This window comes from Aureobasidium pullulans (assembly GCF_000721785.1).
Source record: "Aureobasidium pullulans EXF-150 unplaced genomic scaffold scaffold_19, whole genome shotgun sequence".
NCBI classification, from domain to species: domain Eukaryota; kingdom Fungi; phylum Ascomycota; class Dothideomycetes; order Dothideales; family Saccotheciaceae; genus Aureobasidium; species Aureobasidium pullulans.
In genome coordinates, this window is record NW_021941039.1 from 77301 (window position 1) to 93898 (window position 16598).

Sequence of the window (16598 nt, forward strand, 5' to 3'; positions counted from 1 at the left end):
CCCACTCTCATCCTCCGTTTCATAATCTGCTACCTCTTCGTCATCACAATCGTCTCGCTCTGGCAAGCTGTGGATCCGACATCCGCTCACAACACCAATGAGATGGTCGATTATGGAGCCGAAGTCATGCAAGATTATCTCGTAAGAACTTTCTCCCTCCCTCTCTGGCATCCACTAGTCTCTAGTAATGATGACAGCGGACGTCTTTCTACTGACACCTATGTGAAATTACCAGGCCGACTCACCAACAATAACCTACTTCCTAGAAACGGCAAAATTCTCCCTCTTCAACTTCAACACACCCTGGATGCTCCGCTACGGCATCGAAGCCTCCAAATACGCAATCTTCTACCTCCTCTTCACCTTACTCTGCACCCTACTCTCCCTCCTCTTTTCCTTGTATCTTTTTATCAAATATTTCTGGTTTCCCATACATCTATTTTGGGGATTGGTGAGGTTGGCAGGGGTGGTGGTTTGGTTTTTGTGGGTGTGCTTTGGGAGGATGGTTAGTGGGGTTATTGATGCCGGGGTGTTGGTTGTTGAGGGGGTGGTGTTGAGGGTTTGGAGGGTGGTGAGTTGGGGGTGGAGGCATAGGTGGGATGAACCTGGTAGTCCTACTAGTTGGTCTAAAGGGGCTACGACGGATCTGAATGGGAGGTGGAGGTGGGATTCTTGAGAGTACTGGTGCATTACTTTTGGTTTGGGTTTTCTTCGGTTTCTCTTGAACGTTGGTTGCATATCTTGTTTTTGATGGATGTCTGGCTTTTCTGCTTGAGATGTTTTATACATTGCCGGTGCTTGAATACGGCGTTCATAGAGAATGAGATGATAATCTGAACCTGTGAAGATTTGACCAATTTAGAAGGTCAGGATTTAAGATGTCCCAAGCGGTTCCAAATGTGCCTTCTCCTTTGGCTTATGGCTATTTTCGTTGGTTGCTTGTCTCCAATGCGGATAGAAAACTTGCGCGGAAATGACTTTCATAGATACAAACATGTAATCTGGGGCTGATGGTCCAAATCGACGATGCTCTACGTTGTCTAGACTCCTCTTTATCCAAATGCACTAGTCTGGAAAGCTATGAATACGAAGAACAACACCATCAAGAAAGACAATCTCTGTAATGACCAACAACCACTAGACGCCCACAAGAGTGTCCAGATCAAGCAATCGTGATCCCCTCAAGTGGATTCATGATATTATTCCCAGGATTCAACTTCACCGCCCACTCATGCAATCTCGGCAACCTGAGCGCCGCCTGCAATCCATCCCTAGGCACCCTCTCCTCCCAACTCTCCCCAGTAGTCAGATCATGCACATACTCCTGCGGTATAGGATACACCGTAAACGGAAACCTATGAAACAATTCCCAATTCTCTGTTCGCACATGCTCCACATCAGAAGTTATCCGCCATTGATCCCATCTTTCTTCAAACCAAAGACCGAATGGGATGTAAATTTCCGAGTGGCGTTTCATGTGAGGTCCACTGTTGGGATCGTAGAAGGTTGTGGCGTTCATGGAGCCGCCGAAGAGGTATTGTGTTGTTGCCCAGCCTAGTTCGTTGCTTCTGTTGTCGTTTAGCCATGGTTCGTGTGGGACTTTGTTTCCGGCATCTCCGAGAGGTCGTTTGTAGTGGGCTAGGTTGAAGGCGTGCATGAATTCGTGGACGATTGTTGTGGCGAAGGTGAGGTTTGTACGTTTGAAAGCTGAAACGAGATCGATGTGTTTGATTTTGTGGTCTTCTGGTACGCCGGCTGCATTCATGGCGCCGTACATGACGGCATTGAAGTCGTGGATTCTTTCCTGGTAGAGGAACATTGCATGGTAGAATTCTACACTCATGCCAATGGTTGATCGGCGTGTGTCGCTATCGATCGTTAACAGTTGATCTTCTTCGCTAATTGCGAAATTGTTACTCACGAGCCGGAGGCTGGAATGTCCCTCCCCAGGGCGCAATCAGGCGTAGTCGCCGCCAGTGAACCAGAATCCACAAATATCTGGGAATTATCCCATCTGAAGCTGGTCCATTCTCGCATCGCACATAGTTTTTCGTGGACTTCCCACTGCTCTTGCTCGGTCAGTGTGGCTGGGATATCGAGTTTCTTGCATGTACCAAGATGCGGATCTTCGAAGGTGGTGAGTTGATCAGTTGGTCTCGAGAGGGCATAGAAGAGGCATAGCATGACTAGAAAAGACCACAGATTAGCATAACTGGCACAGCAGGTAGATGATCGGCACGCTTGAGGTTGCCTTCTCGCTGCCTCATACCACTTACCAGGATCATCAAGTATAGCAGTCGCCAATAACAAAGCAGGTGTTATGGTCTTATACTCCTCATCAGTAAACAAATGCCACATCTCCTTCCTCAACACCGGATGTATCCTCTCCGCCAATAACCCAGACCTGTTTCTCTTGCTCTCCCAATACCCGTTTGGATTATACGTATGCGGCTTCGTCGTCTCAAAATTGATAAATCCAGCTGCATCCAATACCTCTAGCCCATACTTGAAGATCAACGGATGCCATCCTTCTCTAGTACTCGGATAACCAAGTCTTTGCTCAAAGGGCCAGTCTTGATTTTTGAATTTCCCTTGTCCGGTGGGGTCGTTGAAGTTGAGTTTCCGGACGGCGAAACCTGTTGGGGTTCTTCTCGAGCCGTAGGCCTTTGACTGTTCCCAATTTGGCTCATTAGCGGGTAAACTTGGTGGATAGGGTGTTTTGTAGGCGAGTAGGCCATCATCGGAATAGCCGTCGCTCATGTCGGTATCGGAATCGATCATTGTGTGGTCTTTCTACCGTGTGGATGATATTTCGACGCTGTCAGGACTCGAGAACGAGGTGGTGGACTACTGCATCTCAATCTTGAATGAAAGACCTCGCCTCAATGCGGAGCAACGAGTCGTGATAGCACAAAGAAGGGAAATCTCTCGTAGCTTCATTCGGTTCAAACTCCAACAAAGGAAAGCGGTATGGATGCGGACGTGGTGAGATGCGACTCGTTCAATCGAACAAAGAACGCGGAGTCGCGGCCATCGACCTCGAGCTTCACAAAGACATGACAGACGGTCTTTCTCCCAGAGGCAAGTTGGACGGTGCTTCTTTTGAGCGGCCATATACTATGGAAGTTGGCTCTATTTCAACAATCAGCCGCTATGGCTTAGTGGTAAAGCATCCCCCTTACTGTGAAAACAGGGCCAAGCGTGTATTTATAGTTAGACTAGATTAGATGCTTTGACTAAGGGGAAGATCCGGGTTTCGAATACCCGCAGCGGCGATTCTTTTTGCTGTTGTACGGAAGTCTGTTCTGGCAGCCACGACCTACGGTATGAAGACTAGCGAGCCCACCAGTACATTTCCTTGGACACCTTCACATGCTTTTGTAAGCACACATCATTCGTGAGCAATTCCAATCATACGATTTGTATAAGTACAAACAAGGACAATGATACCAGACCATCATCCAAAACTCTTCCTTCTTCCACTCTGTACATCTTCCATAACAATATCCACATCCTCAAATACCTCCTCTTCTTCCTTTCTTCTACCCACAGGCGGTGCACTGTTGCTTCTCCAACCACCCATGAAGCCAGCGATAGCACCAATGCTACCCTCAACTGCTCTCTTCAGGGTTTCTCTTGATGAACTTCTTGTAACTGCAGGTCGTTCGTTTGACGCTAAAGGCGAAACAGGAGTTTCAGATCTCGAATGCCTTCGCTGAGCTCTCGAGACCAAATTCGCAAGATCAGCCAGAGCAGGTGTGACTGAAGTGGTAGCAGTAGTGATATCCTCACATTCCACACCATCAATAGTTTCAGCAACAACCTGCTGCTGCTCAGCAGTCAAGATATCCCTGAAATCCGTCTTTGGCGCATCACTCATATCCACATCCACGAATTCTGTAGCCCGTTTCGGATTCCGTGTGCTGGAGACTTTGCTCAATGTGGGAAAGGTAGCTTGTACAGGCGTGTCTACGCCGAATTGTTTGCCCCAGCGGCATTCGGAGGGGTAGTCGCAGCGGTTCCAGCAATCTTTGATGGGGCGTTGGGGGATGACTGGTTTACTGACACGCCAGGAAGACGAGCGAGGGAATGCAGGAGCGATAGGTGGAGCAACAGGAGCGATCTCATCGACCATGTCGTCCTCTGATTCGTCATCACCTTCGAAAACACTGGAACTGGAGCAAGGACTTTTCATCTGTCTCTGCTGTTCTGTCAAAGCGAGCAAGTTCCTTCTCCAACAACCCCAGTCTTTCCAACCGGCGTAGTCGAATTCGGAACCGCAAGCTCTGTGTCTTTGTAATCTTTTCTTGCCGTCTTTGCGAGAGCGGACCATAGACGTGCCGGCGCAGAAATAATGGCCGTCGTCTAGACAGCGGCGGGTGACTGAGAGATTGTATTGGCGGTGGCAGATATGGCAAGACCAGAGCCATCTCATCGGTTGTTGAGTAGGAGGAGGTAAATGTTCGATCAAGTCTACATCTGGAGTGGCAGAATATGTGCGCTTCAAAACAGGAGGTGTGAGGGGACTGAGAGGTGAGAAAGGCGATGGCGGTACAGCTAGCCTTGATGACCGGAAGGGCTTAGCGTTGACGTTGATTCTAGTAGGCATCTTGATGTGTTGCGTGTGTATAGTTGCGAAGGCCGGCTTCGTTGTTCTTGTATGTATAACTTTCGTCGAAGGGACCCAGTCCTGACAAGAGTGTGTGATAGCACAAGTGATGAAGCGGTCGACGATTCGATAGCACGGAAAACGATACCTCGAATCCGCCATCCGGGGCAAGCAAATGCTTTAAACACCTGCTTCGCCTCCATTGACTTGCTCAACAATGAATGTCGCAGATTTGATTATAGCAGAGACAGGTTTGATAATTGCTGCTCATCTTCGGAAGCCTGCCGAGACATGTCTCCCAAGATTACTCTAGTGGTGTTCTTTGTCCTCCATGTCTTGGAATCTGAAATGTCTTTGTTGAAAAGCATGCTTCGCTTGCTCATCGCACGTGGACGCTTTGTTCTGCATTTGTGATGGCTGGAAATGAAGCTGTGAGTTTGCCCACCTCGCTCGCTTATATCTTTGTTCAATACTGTAAGTGTCTTTGTCCTGGACTCGTGGCAGTATCAACACACGTGGAGATGTCGTCGAGTATTTCAAATGATGCATTGGCAGCCATGCGACGAAGACAAAGCTGTACCTCCATTGATAATAATTCTTTGAAGTCTGTCGGCGATGCCGAGGGTCGAGGTAGCTCGAAGAAGTTCATCAAGGTCAAGGCCATGTCAGATCGTCACGTCATACTCAAGATTCATAGGGGCAGGAGGGAGAGGAAAAGGGTCATGATTTGATCAACAAAAAGATTTTTTATTTTATTGGACACACACTTACAAAACTTCAAGCGTGATTCAAACAGTGGAAGACTCACCTGGTAGGTTAGAGACTTATCTATAGCGGAGATTGGACTTGAGGGGGTTCTGGATGTTAGCAGGGTATAGAATTTACTTGTGAAAGACGGTGGTCGAAATTTGCCTATGACGGAGGTTGTATCTCGAAGGAGTAGGAGAGGGAGTGGGAGCGCGGGTAGACTTAGGAGTAGAGGGGGACGAACCGCCAAACAGATCAGCCATATCATCATCGCCTTCGGACATGATGTCCTCATCGTTCAACGTGATTGTGGGTGATTGAGGGATGGGAGTCATCTCGTTGTAGTCGCTTTTAAGGCAGACGGGGCGAGCGCATGGTCTTCCTGCGTACTTCTTGGGCTGGCGCTGCTTCTTGGGTTGAGGAGTCGTTCTAGGCTTGACAGGCTTGGTTCCTCGAGATTGACCGGAAAGATACTTGTAGGTAGGGAAAGCCTTCATGTGGTTGGCAAAGTCCAGAGCAGCAATCTTGTCGAACTGGTTAATAATGCTTTGAGGCTCGATCTTCCAACTAGCACCAAGAATGCAAGAAATGTTTCGATGATCACTGGAGGAGGCCCACTTCGTGGTAAGGTCAGAATAAGCGGAACGATAACAAACGAACCTGTTGAGAGGTCTAGGAGTCTTACCGCGCTTGGCAGCTTCAGCGTGTCTTACAGCGATGGAACGATTGGCGAAAGCTAGCATGTCCTTGGGGGAGCCTAGATCAGCAGTCAGAACACTGATAGGAGCCTTCAGCTCAATAGCAGGTCTAGCGACCTTAGAAAGGGTACGCTTTTGACGTTTGGCAGGAGTTGCATCGCGTGAGGGACTGGTAGGGTCTTGATAGGTAGTCTTCTTGCCAGCAGCATTTCTACCAGACCTTCTCAGAGGAGTGGACGGAACACCGGACATGTCGACATCGTTATCTGCGGGAGCGGGGTACGTAGGAGCTTCAGGAGCAGGAGTGAAAGAGAAACCAGGGGCTTGCATGGGCATGGGCATCGGAGCCTGCATCATAGGCATCATGGGCTGGCCATAGAAGTTAGCAGTGGGAACAAGCATATAACCGGGAGGGGGCTGATAACCAAAAGGAGGGTAGGCGTACTGGTACTGAGGAGCATACGTAGGCATGTATTGCTGAGGCATCATAGGAGCAGGAGCGTACTGGCCGAAGTTAGACTGACCAAAGTAAGGCAGACCGGCGTTGTTGTAGCCGAAAGGGTTGGCGTCAGGTTGAGACGGACCAGGGATTTCACAAGGAGTGAAGTCAAGGCCACCAGTCGGGATATCAGAGATAACGGTAGGGATACCAAAGTCAAAGTCGGGAACGTCAGCCAGGTCCATGTCAGAGAAGTCAAAGTCAAGGCCGTCAGTGGGAGTAGGGAGTTCAGTCTGACGTTCAACTGTCGAGCCCTGCTCGGCAATTGGAGTCATCAAGAGCTCAGGGTTGAAGTTATCAAGCAATTCAGACATCTTGTTGTTGGGGTCGGTTGGTTTTTGTGAAAGGGAACAAGATGTTTGAATTGCTGTGAACTTGTGTTAATTTTTTCGAGTGTGTGTGTCCTGGTCCATCAGCGGGCCCGCATGCAGTATAAGAAGGAAAGATGAGCATCGTTTTTGAGTCCTTTGACAGTCGTTGACAATGGTCTGAGTACAATGAAGGTTCTTGTGATGAAAGAAACTCGACATTTGACCAAAGCCAGCAGACAGAGCATTGTGGCAGTTTCCTTTATGCCTTTAATGCGTCCATCCTTAAGAGGCATGATCCAAAAAGAAGGTCGACAAAGAATGCTCGTTACGAGCAACAATGCATGGTTTCCGTCGGATTGTACGGTGGAGATGGACAATCGATAACGGCTACGAGGACTAAAAGGCGTCGCGATGCAGATGGAACGTGTGGAAGGTTGTTCTTGAGCATGAGAACTTGGGTGCGGCATCACTTCGTACAACGTAATGCTCTGTGCGTGGAAAAGTATCACAAAGACGAGCACTTGTATTGGGATGTTGCAAATTGTCTGCAAGTTCTGAGTTTCTATCGAACACTGTCAGATACGTGGACTTGGGCTGAGCACAATTATGGGTTGGCCTCTTTGAGATAATGCTAGCTGTGTGCTCACATGAGCTTTGGGGAGTTTAGGCAGGCACACACTCACTTTTTGATGTCAGAAGATCCGGTTCTTGGGCCAGCAGTATAATGAGCGCCTTGGAGCAAGCTCGTGAGTTTTCGCTCTGGGCGAAGCTCCTTGACCTCCTGAGTCGATCACCAAGGGCGTCCGCAAACTTGATTAAGGCATCGACGAAAACTGCTGTTGGTTTCGTTCATGTGCATTGGCCCATCAAGCAGCTTGGAAAGTGTCGTTGAGATAGTCAACAAACAAGTCCTTGATGCGGTCCTTGCTTAGATTGTGCGTGCGGTTCATGCTGATGAACTGCCTGCGCAGACGCTGCAGTTGCGGTAGACCAAGAGGATTGGCGGGAAGTTCGATCACGTTCTCGACACCAGGAACAGTAATCTCACCACCGCTCTCTCCCGGATGATCCTTCTGCCAGCTCGAGATTTGTGATACGATATCCGAAGTTGTCTTGTCCAGCTCGTAGAGATAGTTCTGCTCAGTGACAGGGGCTAGGATTGTGGCCGAGTTGGGCTTGACGGCCTTTACCTTTCCTCCAACCAGTGTTTCCCAAAGCTCTTCAAGTGGCGGTGTCTCGTCTTCGTAAGGGACAGTAAATAGGGGTGAATCCCAGCGTGTCATGCCATTCGGCTCTTCGTAGCGGAATACTAGGTTTTCGAACAAGTCGGTCTGGTAGCCACCAGTACCGTCTGCAAGAGCTTTTTTGTTCAGCTCGCGACACTTGTCGGCGGGTGTTCCAACGTGCACCTTCACGCTGTCAGTATGAGACATGGATATCGTGATAAACAAAAGACGTACCACGCAGCTTGGTGTACGTTGAGCTTTTGCCTCGCAGAACATCTGGTAGCGGAAGCCTTTGATGTAGTTCATCGAGTCCGCGATGACAATTGACGTGGCAGTCAAGTCGCGCTTGATGGCTGAAGACAGCGTCGCGCGTGCATCTTTCTCCGATCTAGCAGCACCATACACATCACGATCGAGTCCCAGATTCTGATCGTTCAGGTGGTGGATCTTGATCTTTGAGATACGCGCATCTTCTGAAGCTGCAATCTTTTGCGCAAAATACTCCTTGAGCTGCTCGCTGCGGTATGTTTTGCCGCTTGACGGGAAGCCAGATATGAGTATGAGCTGGCTGGTCGTCAGCGCAGGTCTTTCTTTGCTTGACAGCTACGCCATGAGCGACTTACTGGCATGACGGTGATTGTTTTGTCTTTCGGTCAGAGAAATTGTGAAAGACGCGCCCGCCTTCTCCGCATCACTTCGGAGGTGAGCACGGACCAGCCAGGATCATCTTGCTGACAGGCCAACCCTGGCTCCAGGCCATCAAGGTTGAATTTCAATTTGACTATTCATGAATCAGTCTCGAAGTAAGTAGATCGATATCCATCCGCTAGAATCATTTCTCCAATCTTGAGACTCGGTCTTTGTCAGTAGACGGAAGCATTGGGCCTTGCACAGAAGTCCCACAGACAGGGGCTTCTGTCACTCGCTCGTTGGGGTGTATCACATTCAAAGATTTAGCACGTCACAATTGTTACACAGAAGAATAGCGATAGGAACACAAATTTCGATAGAAAAAGAAGTTTATTAATTCGATGATAATGACGTCTCAAGAACCGAAAGGAAAACTCACCATAAACGCCAGGATTGTTCAACTTGTTCACTTCCCGACTCTCACTCCATCGACCTCAGATCTCGTTCTTCCCCTTCACCGCCTCTCGTCATCTAGAAGTAGAGGTGGCAAGACTGGCAGTTCCAACGTCTGAGCAAAGGGTTCCAGCTTAAAGTTCTGAAGCAGTAACGGCAGGCAGGAACAGTGCTGACACGATGACTGAGAGTGAAGTTACTGGCACTAGGAGAGTTTGTGTTAGAGTGAGTGCACATTTTGTTCGATATGCGGGTGGTTTGGGTGGGTATTGTTTTGGCTGTTGTTAGTGAGTTGTGGATTTGTTGGTGAGAGATGTGATTTGAGACTTTGGTGGAAGGATGGCTCGCTATATGTACGTTTGTGATTTGATACGTAGCACTCTATCTGGTGCGAGAGAGAGCGTTCAGAGGACAATGGACTTGTTCGAGCACAATGAAATGTGAGTCGTTGATGAATGAATGTTGATGTTGCCTCAAACGCTTGAATGAATGAGCAGTCTAGAAAGGACTCATCTTGAACAAGAGGTGAGTGACAATGAAACCAGTGATCAAAGAATCATCCTTTCTGATTTCGAAGGGGTTTGGTACTACCGCGAATTGGTGTTGAAGCAAGTGTCGAGTGTTACTGTTCTCCATATACTTATCAGGTAGACATTGGTCCTAGCTACTTTGCGGAAGAATATACCAACTACATGTTACAACATCTTGAGAGCATTGTTATACGTTCACTAGACACAGTTAGAGTCTTTGTAGATCGTAAGGACGTTATATTGTTACTTGCATACATTCTGAGAACAACTCTAGACCTGAGCCAGCAGGTCTACGACACTGACAGTCGAATCAATCTACTCCTTTCAACTAATCTTATCACGAACTACATCCTTGGGCGTATGTCTTCCAAGAATCAAGTGATTGCAGTTGCCCTTGGCAAGCGCCCACTTCTCATCATGATCCATGGCGAACTCGATGACGGTCTCCTCAGGGAACTTACCATATAGACCAAGATCAAACTTGTGCTTGATCTTGTTTCGGACATTTTCAGGATCGTTCTGTTGGTTGAACTTACGACATATCTCTTTAGGTACTTTCGATGTCTTTACTGGGTCGCTGTGTGGTATTTCGGCATCCCGCCGGCGAACCAATTCTTCTTTGTAAGGTCCCATGATGATCGATTCAGGATGGGTGACTCTGGCTGAAGTTTTTCGCCAGTATTCGATGTTCTCCTCGACCATAATTACGACATGGTGGATGATGTGATTGATGGTGTATTTTGTGTGAGGCTCACTCCAGCGATGGTGAAGCCAACTTCTGACTTTGCTCAAATCCTCTTCATAGCAAGAATCTGTGAGAGAACCGCAAAAGTCAATCCAAGCGAATTGTCTGGCATAGTCATGAGTGTTTGACTGGGAGCGGAAGGTAATGGTTGGCCTCTTCATGCAGTACTTGACGTATTCAGGGTTGTGTTCGATCAGTTTATCGTCCCAAACGCGCGAGATATCCAGAACTGTATTCAAGTGAGAGATCAGTCCGCTGTCGAGGAAGCTCTGAAGCTCAATTCTGTCGCATTTGCTTCTCAGGAAAATTTTCAAGAATGTAGGAATGTCGTATTCAGCAGGATCGCGACCGTTGGCCGCCATGTGGGATTGATTGACACTGGACATCGGTTTACAGGACTCACCAGCTTCTTCTTGAACGGTAGTCTTGTCGCCAGAGATGTAGGTATACGGTTTCGAGCTGCCAGACATGGAAGGTTTCCAACCTCGGACGCCGCCGCCAATTCTTGACGTAATGTTGATAGTATCGAATTGCCTCTCAAACGCTGTGAAGACGCCCATGAGACTCTTAGCGACGTCGAGGTGGACACCTTTGCTACCGTTTCCGGTGTAAACTTTGAGGTCTGTGTATTCGTTAGTAATGACACGGTAGTTTGGTTGCTTACTAAGTGTCAGGAGTGCCTCATTCACAGCCTTCAGCTCTGTTGACCAGCAATGAGCGGCTAGCTTTTCGTGATAATTATGATAGACCAACACTTTCGTGTTGGAACTAGGTGACCAGTTGCCGGGACAAGGCGTATCGCGGTGGAACAAAAAGCGCCTGCTGATGACCTGGATGCCGACGATGATGCAACGCTCAGCCAATCGGTCATATTCGTTCTCTTCTAGGTGTGCATTTTGATCAATGTCGACCATCCAATGAGTATACTTCGGCTCATTCTTGTTTGGATCTTCGAACGAGACTGGAAGACTGTATTCGTGAGATTCCTGGCAAACCTTGCAAATCTTGGGGCTCTGGAAGCGAACGTTTTTCAAAGCATTGCGGACGATGTCCTTTGCTTTCTCTTCGATGTCGGTGCTTTTGGCGTGATAGCGCGGGAAGACGACCACATAGCTCAATTTGAAACCTACAGTTTGGTGTACCAACTTCCTAGGTGGCGAAACGAGGGGCTTGGTCGGACCCTCAGTATAGATTGTCGCTGACTTCTTGGTTGGGTGAAATTTGGGAATGTGAGACATCTTGCGGTTAGGTTTGTTATCGATTTTGGGTATTGAGGGAGAAAGATAATGATTGGCGATCTTACACACACTTATAAGCTGAGACCTACCTGGTCATATCACAATGGATAAGGGGGCGTTACAAAGCCGAACAAAGGAAGACAGAGGCTTTGTAGGATACCTTTGTTCTTTCTCATTCGATTTAACAAAGACGTTGGCCTCGTTGTTTACTGATCAAAGAAGCTTTACCCTCGCACACGTCGCCACTCCTGAATCTCGCTCTTCGCAAAGGTCTGTGATTTCGGCGCGCGAAACATGAGGCCATTCACCAACTTTCAATCTAGAAGATTACTCTTCTGTATTTAGAAATATAGAGTTCTTGTCAAATCCCTCTCTCGACTCATGCAACGGTCGGAGTATTTATCTGCTTCATCTGAGTTCTTTAAGAATCATTGGACGCAGCTGCACGATTTGTCCTGCCTCTTGGCAATCTGTTTCGCTCAAGAAAGTAGCTGGTGTTTAATCTACAGTGGAAAGAAAATCACGGTCGCATAGTAGTTTGGAAAATGGAAATGAGCAAGTTCAGAAGAAAACTAGTGTGTATTAAGAATTTTGAGAGGAAGAGAAAAGTGAGAAATAGAAAACCTACAGTGGTATGTATCGAAATCAGCAGACCTACCGTTCTTCAATTGAGAGTCGGAGTCAGGACCAGCCTGGCTGTTGATGTTAAAGTTACGTTCAAGCCTGCCAGTCAGTGTAGGGCTCGCTCATAGCAAATGTCAGTAGAGGGCGTTGACTACCCTCAGCCTTGCAGTGTCTGAACCAGGCCTTGTAGAAGTTGATCTGTTTGTCAGCGTCCTCAATCATAGTTGCAGTCAATGCAGGAATGGTGATTCTAGTAACAGGGTTGGTGTCAAGAGCGCGAGTGGTGTGGTACTCAAAGATGGGAGAGTAGTCACGGCGAGGAAGTGGGTTCGAGGAGTTGTAGGTAAGATCACGGGCGTCAGTCAATGACAGATCGCGAATCTCATAGTCGAAATCAGCAGGGTTGACCAATCGGCGAACATAAGGGACACTTTGACGGTAAAATTCGTGAACGTCCTTGTCGGGCACACTGGGAGGACACTCGGTCTTGGTGGCAGAACCAGTAGCGAGGAAGTGAATGACAGCGCCCATAGCCCAGACATCAGCTTTAGCACCACCAATAAGGCACTCCGGAGGGCCAGGTTGCCATTTAGGTGTACCTGATGTTGTCTCAGAGTCAGCAACGTCGTCAGCAATGCCAAAGTCAATGATCTTGACAGTAGGGAAGAGGGCCGGATCACCAAAGTTGACAGGGTCAAGCATGATGTTCTCGGGCTTAATGTCGCGGTGAGAGATACCATTGTCGTGAAGAAAGCCATAGCCAATCACCAAAGACTTGTAAACGTGCCAGATGAAGGCCTCGGGAACTTTAACGGACATCTTGTCAAAAGTTGTGCGCAAAGTTCTGAGCTCACCACCTGCAACGTAGGGGAGGATGATTCGGCTGGTAGGGCACTCGCCAGGAGCGGATTGAGGTGTGTTCCAGACCTGCAAGAAGGGGAGGATGTTAGGGTGGGGGCCAAGTTTCGAGATACGGTCAAGCATGACAAGCTCAGGAACCGTCTTGAGATCAGTGTTAGGGGGAAGTATCAATCTCTTGATGACAACAATCTTACCAGTAGCTTTGACGGTAGCAAGACTAACAACACCTTGACCACCTTGGCCAAGGCTCTTGTCGAACTTGTAGAAGCTGTCGAAGGTCTCGTCGTAGCATTGGCTGATGATGCCGAGGTGCTTGGGCTCAGAAATGTCCTGCATTTTTGTGATTCGTTGTGGTTGTGGTAGTTGTTTGGGGTGATTTGAGATTTTCTGGTGTATTAGTAGATTTTCTGCTGTGTTCTGGGAAAAGAATCGGGTTGGAAGAGCGTGAATGGTAGAATAAGTAGTTTCAAGGCGTGGCGATCAAGCCATTGTTAACGAGACAAGAGGACAAAGTACACCTTACTCTGCGTGTTGACATACCTTTGTCTCTACGAGAAGCTGGTCGAAGGACATACTTACCAACAAAGCGCCTTCGTTCAGCTTGAAAGAAATGGATACGAACAACACTGAAGGATCAAAGAAATGACGACAGATTGTTAAGCCAACAGCGCTCGTCAAAGGAACTGGACAGCGTTCTCCGACATAATGCGACCATTGTAACCAAACTGGCCAGCATACTGCATTGCCATTCAAGCAACGTATTGCCCTGCACAAAGAAAGTTTTTGGGGCCTTGATATGTCTGGGGCATATGTTCGGTGAAATGTCAACAATAGGATAGAGTAGAAGTTGGGGCATAATCATTGTTTCTGAATTTTGAGATAGATTTATCCGAACACAGATGGATTAGTTGAGGACAGACAGAAAGAAGAAACGAGAAGAAATGAGAAAAAAGAACGGGAAAAGAATGAAAAGAAAAATTGAACGCCCTTTGACACATGTCGTCGGCTCATCGCTATGCAAAGCGCAACTCTCCATCTCGTATCAGCGTACAGCAAGCGATACTCTGCTCTTACAGAAGTACGGCAAATCCAGCAGCTGCAACAGCGACGAGAGATGCAAAGATGCCACCAACGCTGAAGCTTGAAGCAGCACCAGTGAATGAGACTGGGCTGGTAGAAGCAGGTGCGGTACCGCTGGGTGATGCGGTGGTTGAGAGTTTGCATTGAGGGCCGGGACAAGACTTGGTGACGGTGGTCGAGCCGTTGTTACCAGCAGCAGGAGTGGTGGCAGGACCTTCAGGACGACCGGCGCCGCCAGTAGGAGCTTGGATTTGACCGTCCGAGATTTGGGTGACGGGCTTGCCAGTGGGTGCTTGGATCTGACCATCACTGATCTGGGTGACCACGTTGCCGCCATTGCCTCCGTTTCCTCCATTGCCGCCCGAGCCAGAGCTGGGGGTAGAACCTCCGTTGCCTCCGTTTCCACCGTTTCCGCCATTTCCTCCGTTACCTCCACTTCCACCGGGTGAGCTGGGTGAGGCGTTGCCGCCATCTCCGCCATTTCCACCGTTGCCTCCGTTGCCTCCATTTCCTCCGGGGCTTGAGTTGCCGCCGTTTCCTCCGTTTCCTCCATCACCGCCGTTTCCGCCATTGCCGGCGGGGCTGGATGAACCGCCATTGCCTCCATTGCCTCCGTTTCCTCCGTTGCCGCCGTTGCCTCCTGAGGAGCCGGTAGGAGTGGCATTTGCAGGTGGTGGTGAGCCAGCGGCAGGAGTAGCCTCGCAGTCGCAAGGTTGAGTGACCGTGTAAGTTTGAGGAGTTTCGGCACACTGGTGGCAGACGACTTCGGTTGTTGTGAAGCCTGGAGGAAGATAGCTTGGGCCGTGAGTCCAAGTGGGGGTAGCCTCGGTACATGATTCGGTGATGGTGTAGGTCACAGGGATCATACCGTGAGATGTACCCGTCGTGCAGAGAGAAAGATAAGTTGTTGTCCAGATTGTGGTTGAAGGAGTGATTTGAGCGGCAGAGGATTTTGAGGCCTCTTCGCACTTTGGACAGTAGGTAAGCGTGACTCCGTTGGTGACTGTCACCATTGCTGGAGGAGCAGTAGTATCGCAATCATCGATTGTCAACGTAACGTAGACTGGTGATGCGGTCGAAGTGCTGACAGCAGCAGAGGTGACAGGGGCAGACGAGGATTGAGCAACGACGCCAGTAGCGGCGATTGCTGCTGCAGCTGCAAATTCGACCTTCATTGTGTCGGTTGATTGAGATCGGTATTAGGGCTAAGGGTTATTACAAGGCTGTAGACTATGAAGCGAATGACTGTGAGTTGTTGATAATGATATCAGAAATGGATGGCTAGAGAATCAAGCGAGTGAGATTCTGGAGCGACTTATTGAAGGAGAGGAAGAGCCCGAATGTGTCAGTTTCCTGAAGCAGCACACGACTTATACAGATACTGCTAACGGCCATGTTTTGCTGTGCTGAGGATGTTGGAATGTTGATTAATTGCTGTACATTCCTTGGCCTGGGCAACAAACACACGAAAGCGGATAGACGTGCAAGTCACAGCAACGAGATAAGATTAAATCATGGCACCAGATTATTCATGCTTGATGATATGATCTATCTGAAAGATGTCTCGGAAGTTTTGTACTTGGGTTTTTGAGAGAGGTGTCTCAACAGCGGGTAGTCCACGCGAGGCTATCGAAGCCGACATAATTTTACAAAACAGACGCATCTTGACATTCTGACATGGCACTTGGCGAACACTATGCAATTGCACGAGTCTTGCTATCATCTCACCTCAGTAGTTGTCTTCGTGGCACGCGTCTGAATTCACAGAAGCGGCTTTGAAGGTTTGTCGCAAATCGTTCAAGGGCCACCTCGGAATCGTCACAAATTGCCCATCTCGACTCACTGATCTCGGTACCTCACCAACCTCCGTAAGGACGATCACCGTTCATCTTTCATTATGCATAATTTCGTTGCTCTACATGATGTGAAGCATTGTTCAAAATCACGTGCGCCTAGCTTGACCATTGAGGCCGACTGACCTGAGGCATTCCTGATTCAAGGAATGTACCAATCTTTCCAGCCACTTTCTCTGTATACCAATGGAATGCTAGCCACACTCGAATATTCACCAGCCACCGGCTTGTTCATCCAGTCTGTAGGCCCATCAAACCTGTCAAACACATGTGACCACTGAGCAGAAAGGGAAAACCAGACTATTGTAAATCTCTCATTCCATACGAGCTACCAACCACCCGGAATGCCTTTTACAATCAGGAGGTTGGGTATCTCTAAGCACAATAGCCTTCTTTGCATATATTACCCTGCCTCTTGTGTCGATGTATGTTTTGTTCCTGCATAATCTTGCATTACAATCTACCTGTTCAATCACAATATCCCTGTTCAAACC

General features: G+C 48.4%; 8 protein-coding genes across 8 annotated transcripts; all 8 read right to left on the bottom strand.

The window, feature by feature from the left end:
• Positions 1 to 1519: 1519 nt before the first annotated feature.
• Positions 1520 to 1792, bottom strand: M438DRAFT_253705 (uncharacterized protein; the record flags this gene model as incomplete). Its single annotated transcript, XM_029899681.1, has 1 exon — positions 1520 to 1792. A coding segment is annotated over one exon (273 nt), but the record flags the coding sequence as incomplete, so codon positions are not given.
• A 125-nt stretch (positions 1793 to 1917) lies between these two features.
• M438DRAFT_279756 (uncharacterized protein) lies at positions 1918 to 2760 on the bottom strand (the record flags this gene model as incomplete). Its single annotated transcript, XM_029901109.1, has 2 exons — positions 1918 to 2186; positions 2277 to 2760. 2 exons carry the CDS (start codon positions 2758 to 2760, stop codon positions 1918 to 1920), a joined length of 753 nt encoding a protein of 250 aa, XP_029757472.1.
• A 697-nt stretch (positions 2761 to 3457) lies between these two features.
• M438DRAFT_279772 (uncharacterized protein) lies at positions 3458 to 4609 on the bottom strand (the record flags this gene model as incomplete). The annotated part of the gene is made up of 1 exon (XM_029901111.1): positions 3458 to 4609. The coding sequence occupies one exon, from the start codon at positions 4607 to 4609 to the stop codon at positions 3458 to 3460; it is 1152 nt and encodes a 383-aa protein (XP_029757473.1).
• Positions 4610 to 5381: 772 nt separating this feature from the next.
• Positions 5382 to 6730, bottom strand: M438DRAFT_78047 (uncharacterized protein). Its single transcript, XM_029910315.1, has 2 exons — positions 6500 to 6730; positions 5382 to 6423 (listed from the first exon to the last, which is right to left on the bottom strand). Exon 2 carries the CDS (start codon positions 6418 to 6420, stop codon positions 5491 to 5493), a length of 930 nt encoding a protein of 309 aa, XP_029757474.1. The 5' UTR covers positions 6421 to 6423; positions 6500 to 6730; the 3' UTR covers positions 5382 to 5490.
• Positions 6731 to 7730: 1000 nt separating this feature from the next.
• On the bottom strand, positions 7731 to 8719 carry M438DRAFT_358008 (chromatin associated protein KTI12; the record flags this gene model as incomplete). Its single annotated transcript, XM_029907210.1, has 3 exons — positions 7731 to 8273; positions 8325 to 8654; positions 8714 to 8719. The coding sequence occupies 3 exons, from the start codon at positions 8717 to 8719 to the stop codon at positions 7731 to 7733; spliced, it is 879 nt and encodes a 292-aa protein (XP_029757475.1).
• Positions 8720 to 10027: 1308 nt separating this feature from the next.
• M438DRAFT_279895 (uncharacterized protein) lies at positions 10028 to 11686 on the bottom strand (the record flags this gene model as incomplete). Its single annotated transcript, XM_029901119.1, has 1 exon — positions 10028 to 11686. One exon carries the CDS (start codon positions 11684 to 11686, stop codon positions 10028 to 10030), a length of 1659 nt encoding a protein of 552 aa, XP_029757476.1.
• Positions 11687 to 12823: 1137 nt separating this feature from the next.
• Positions 12824 to 13435, bottom strand: M438DRAFT_251883 (kinase-like protein; the record flags this gene model as incomplete). Its single annotated transcript, XM_029899654.1, has 1 exon — positions 12824 to 13435. A coding segment is annotated over one exon (612 nt), but the record flags the coding sequence as incomplete, so codon positions are not given.
• Positions 13436 to 14241: 806 nt separating this feature from the next.
• On the bottom strand, positions 14242 to 15426 carry M438DRAFT_338067 (uncharacterized protein; the record flags this gene model as incomplete). Its single annotated transcript, XM_029904068.1, has 1 exon — positions 14242 to 15426. The coding sequence occupies one exon, from the start codon at positions 15424 to 15426 to the stop codon at positions 14242 to 14244; it is 1185 nt and encodes a 394-aa protein (XP_029757478.1).
• Between the last annotated feature and the right edge of the window lie 1172 nt (positions 15427 to 16598).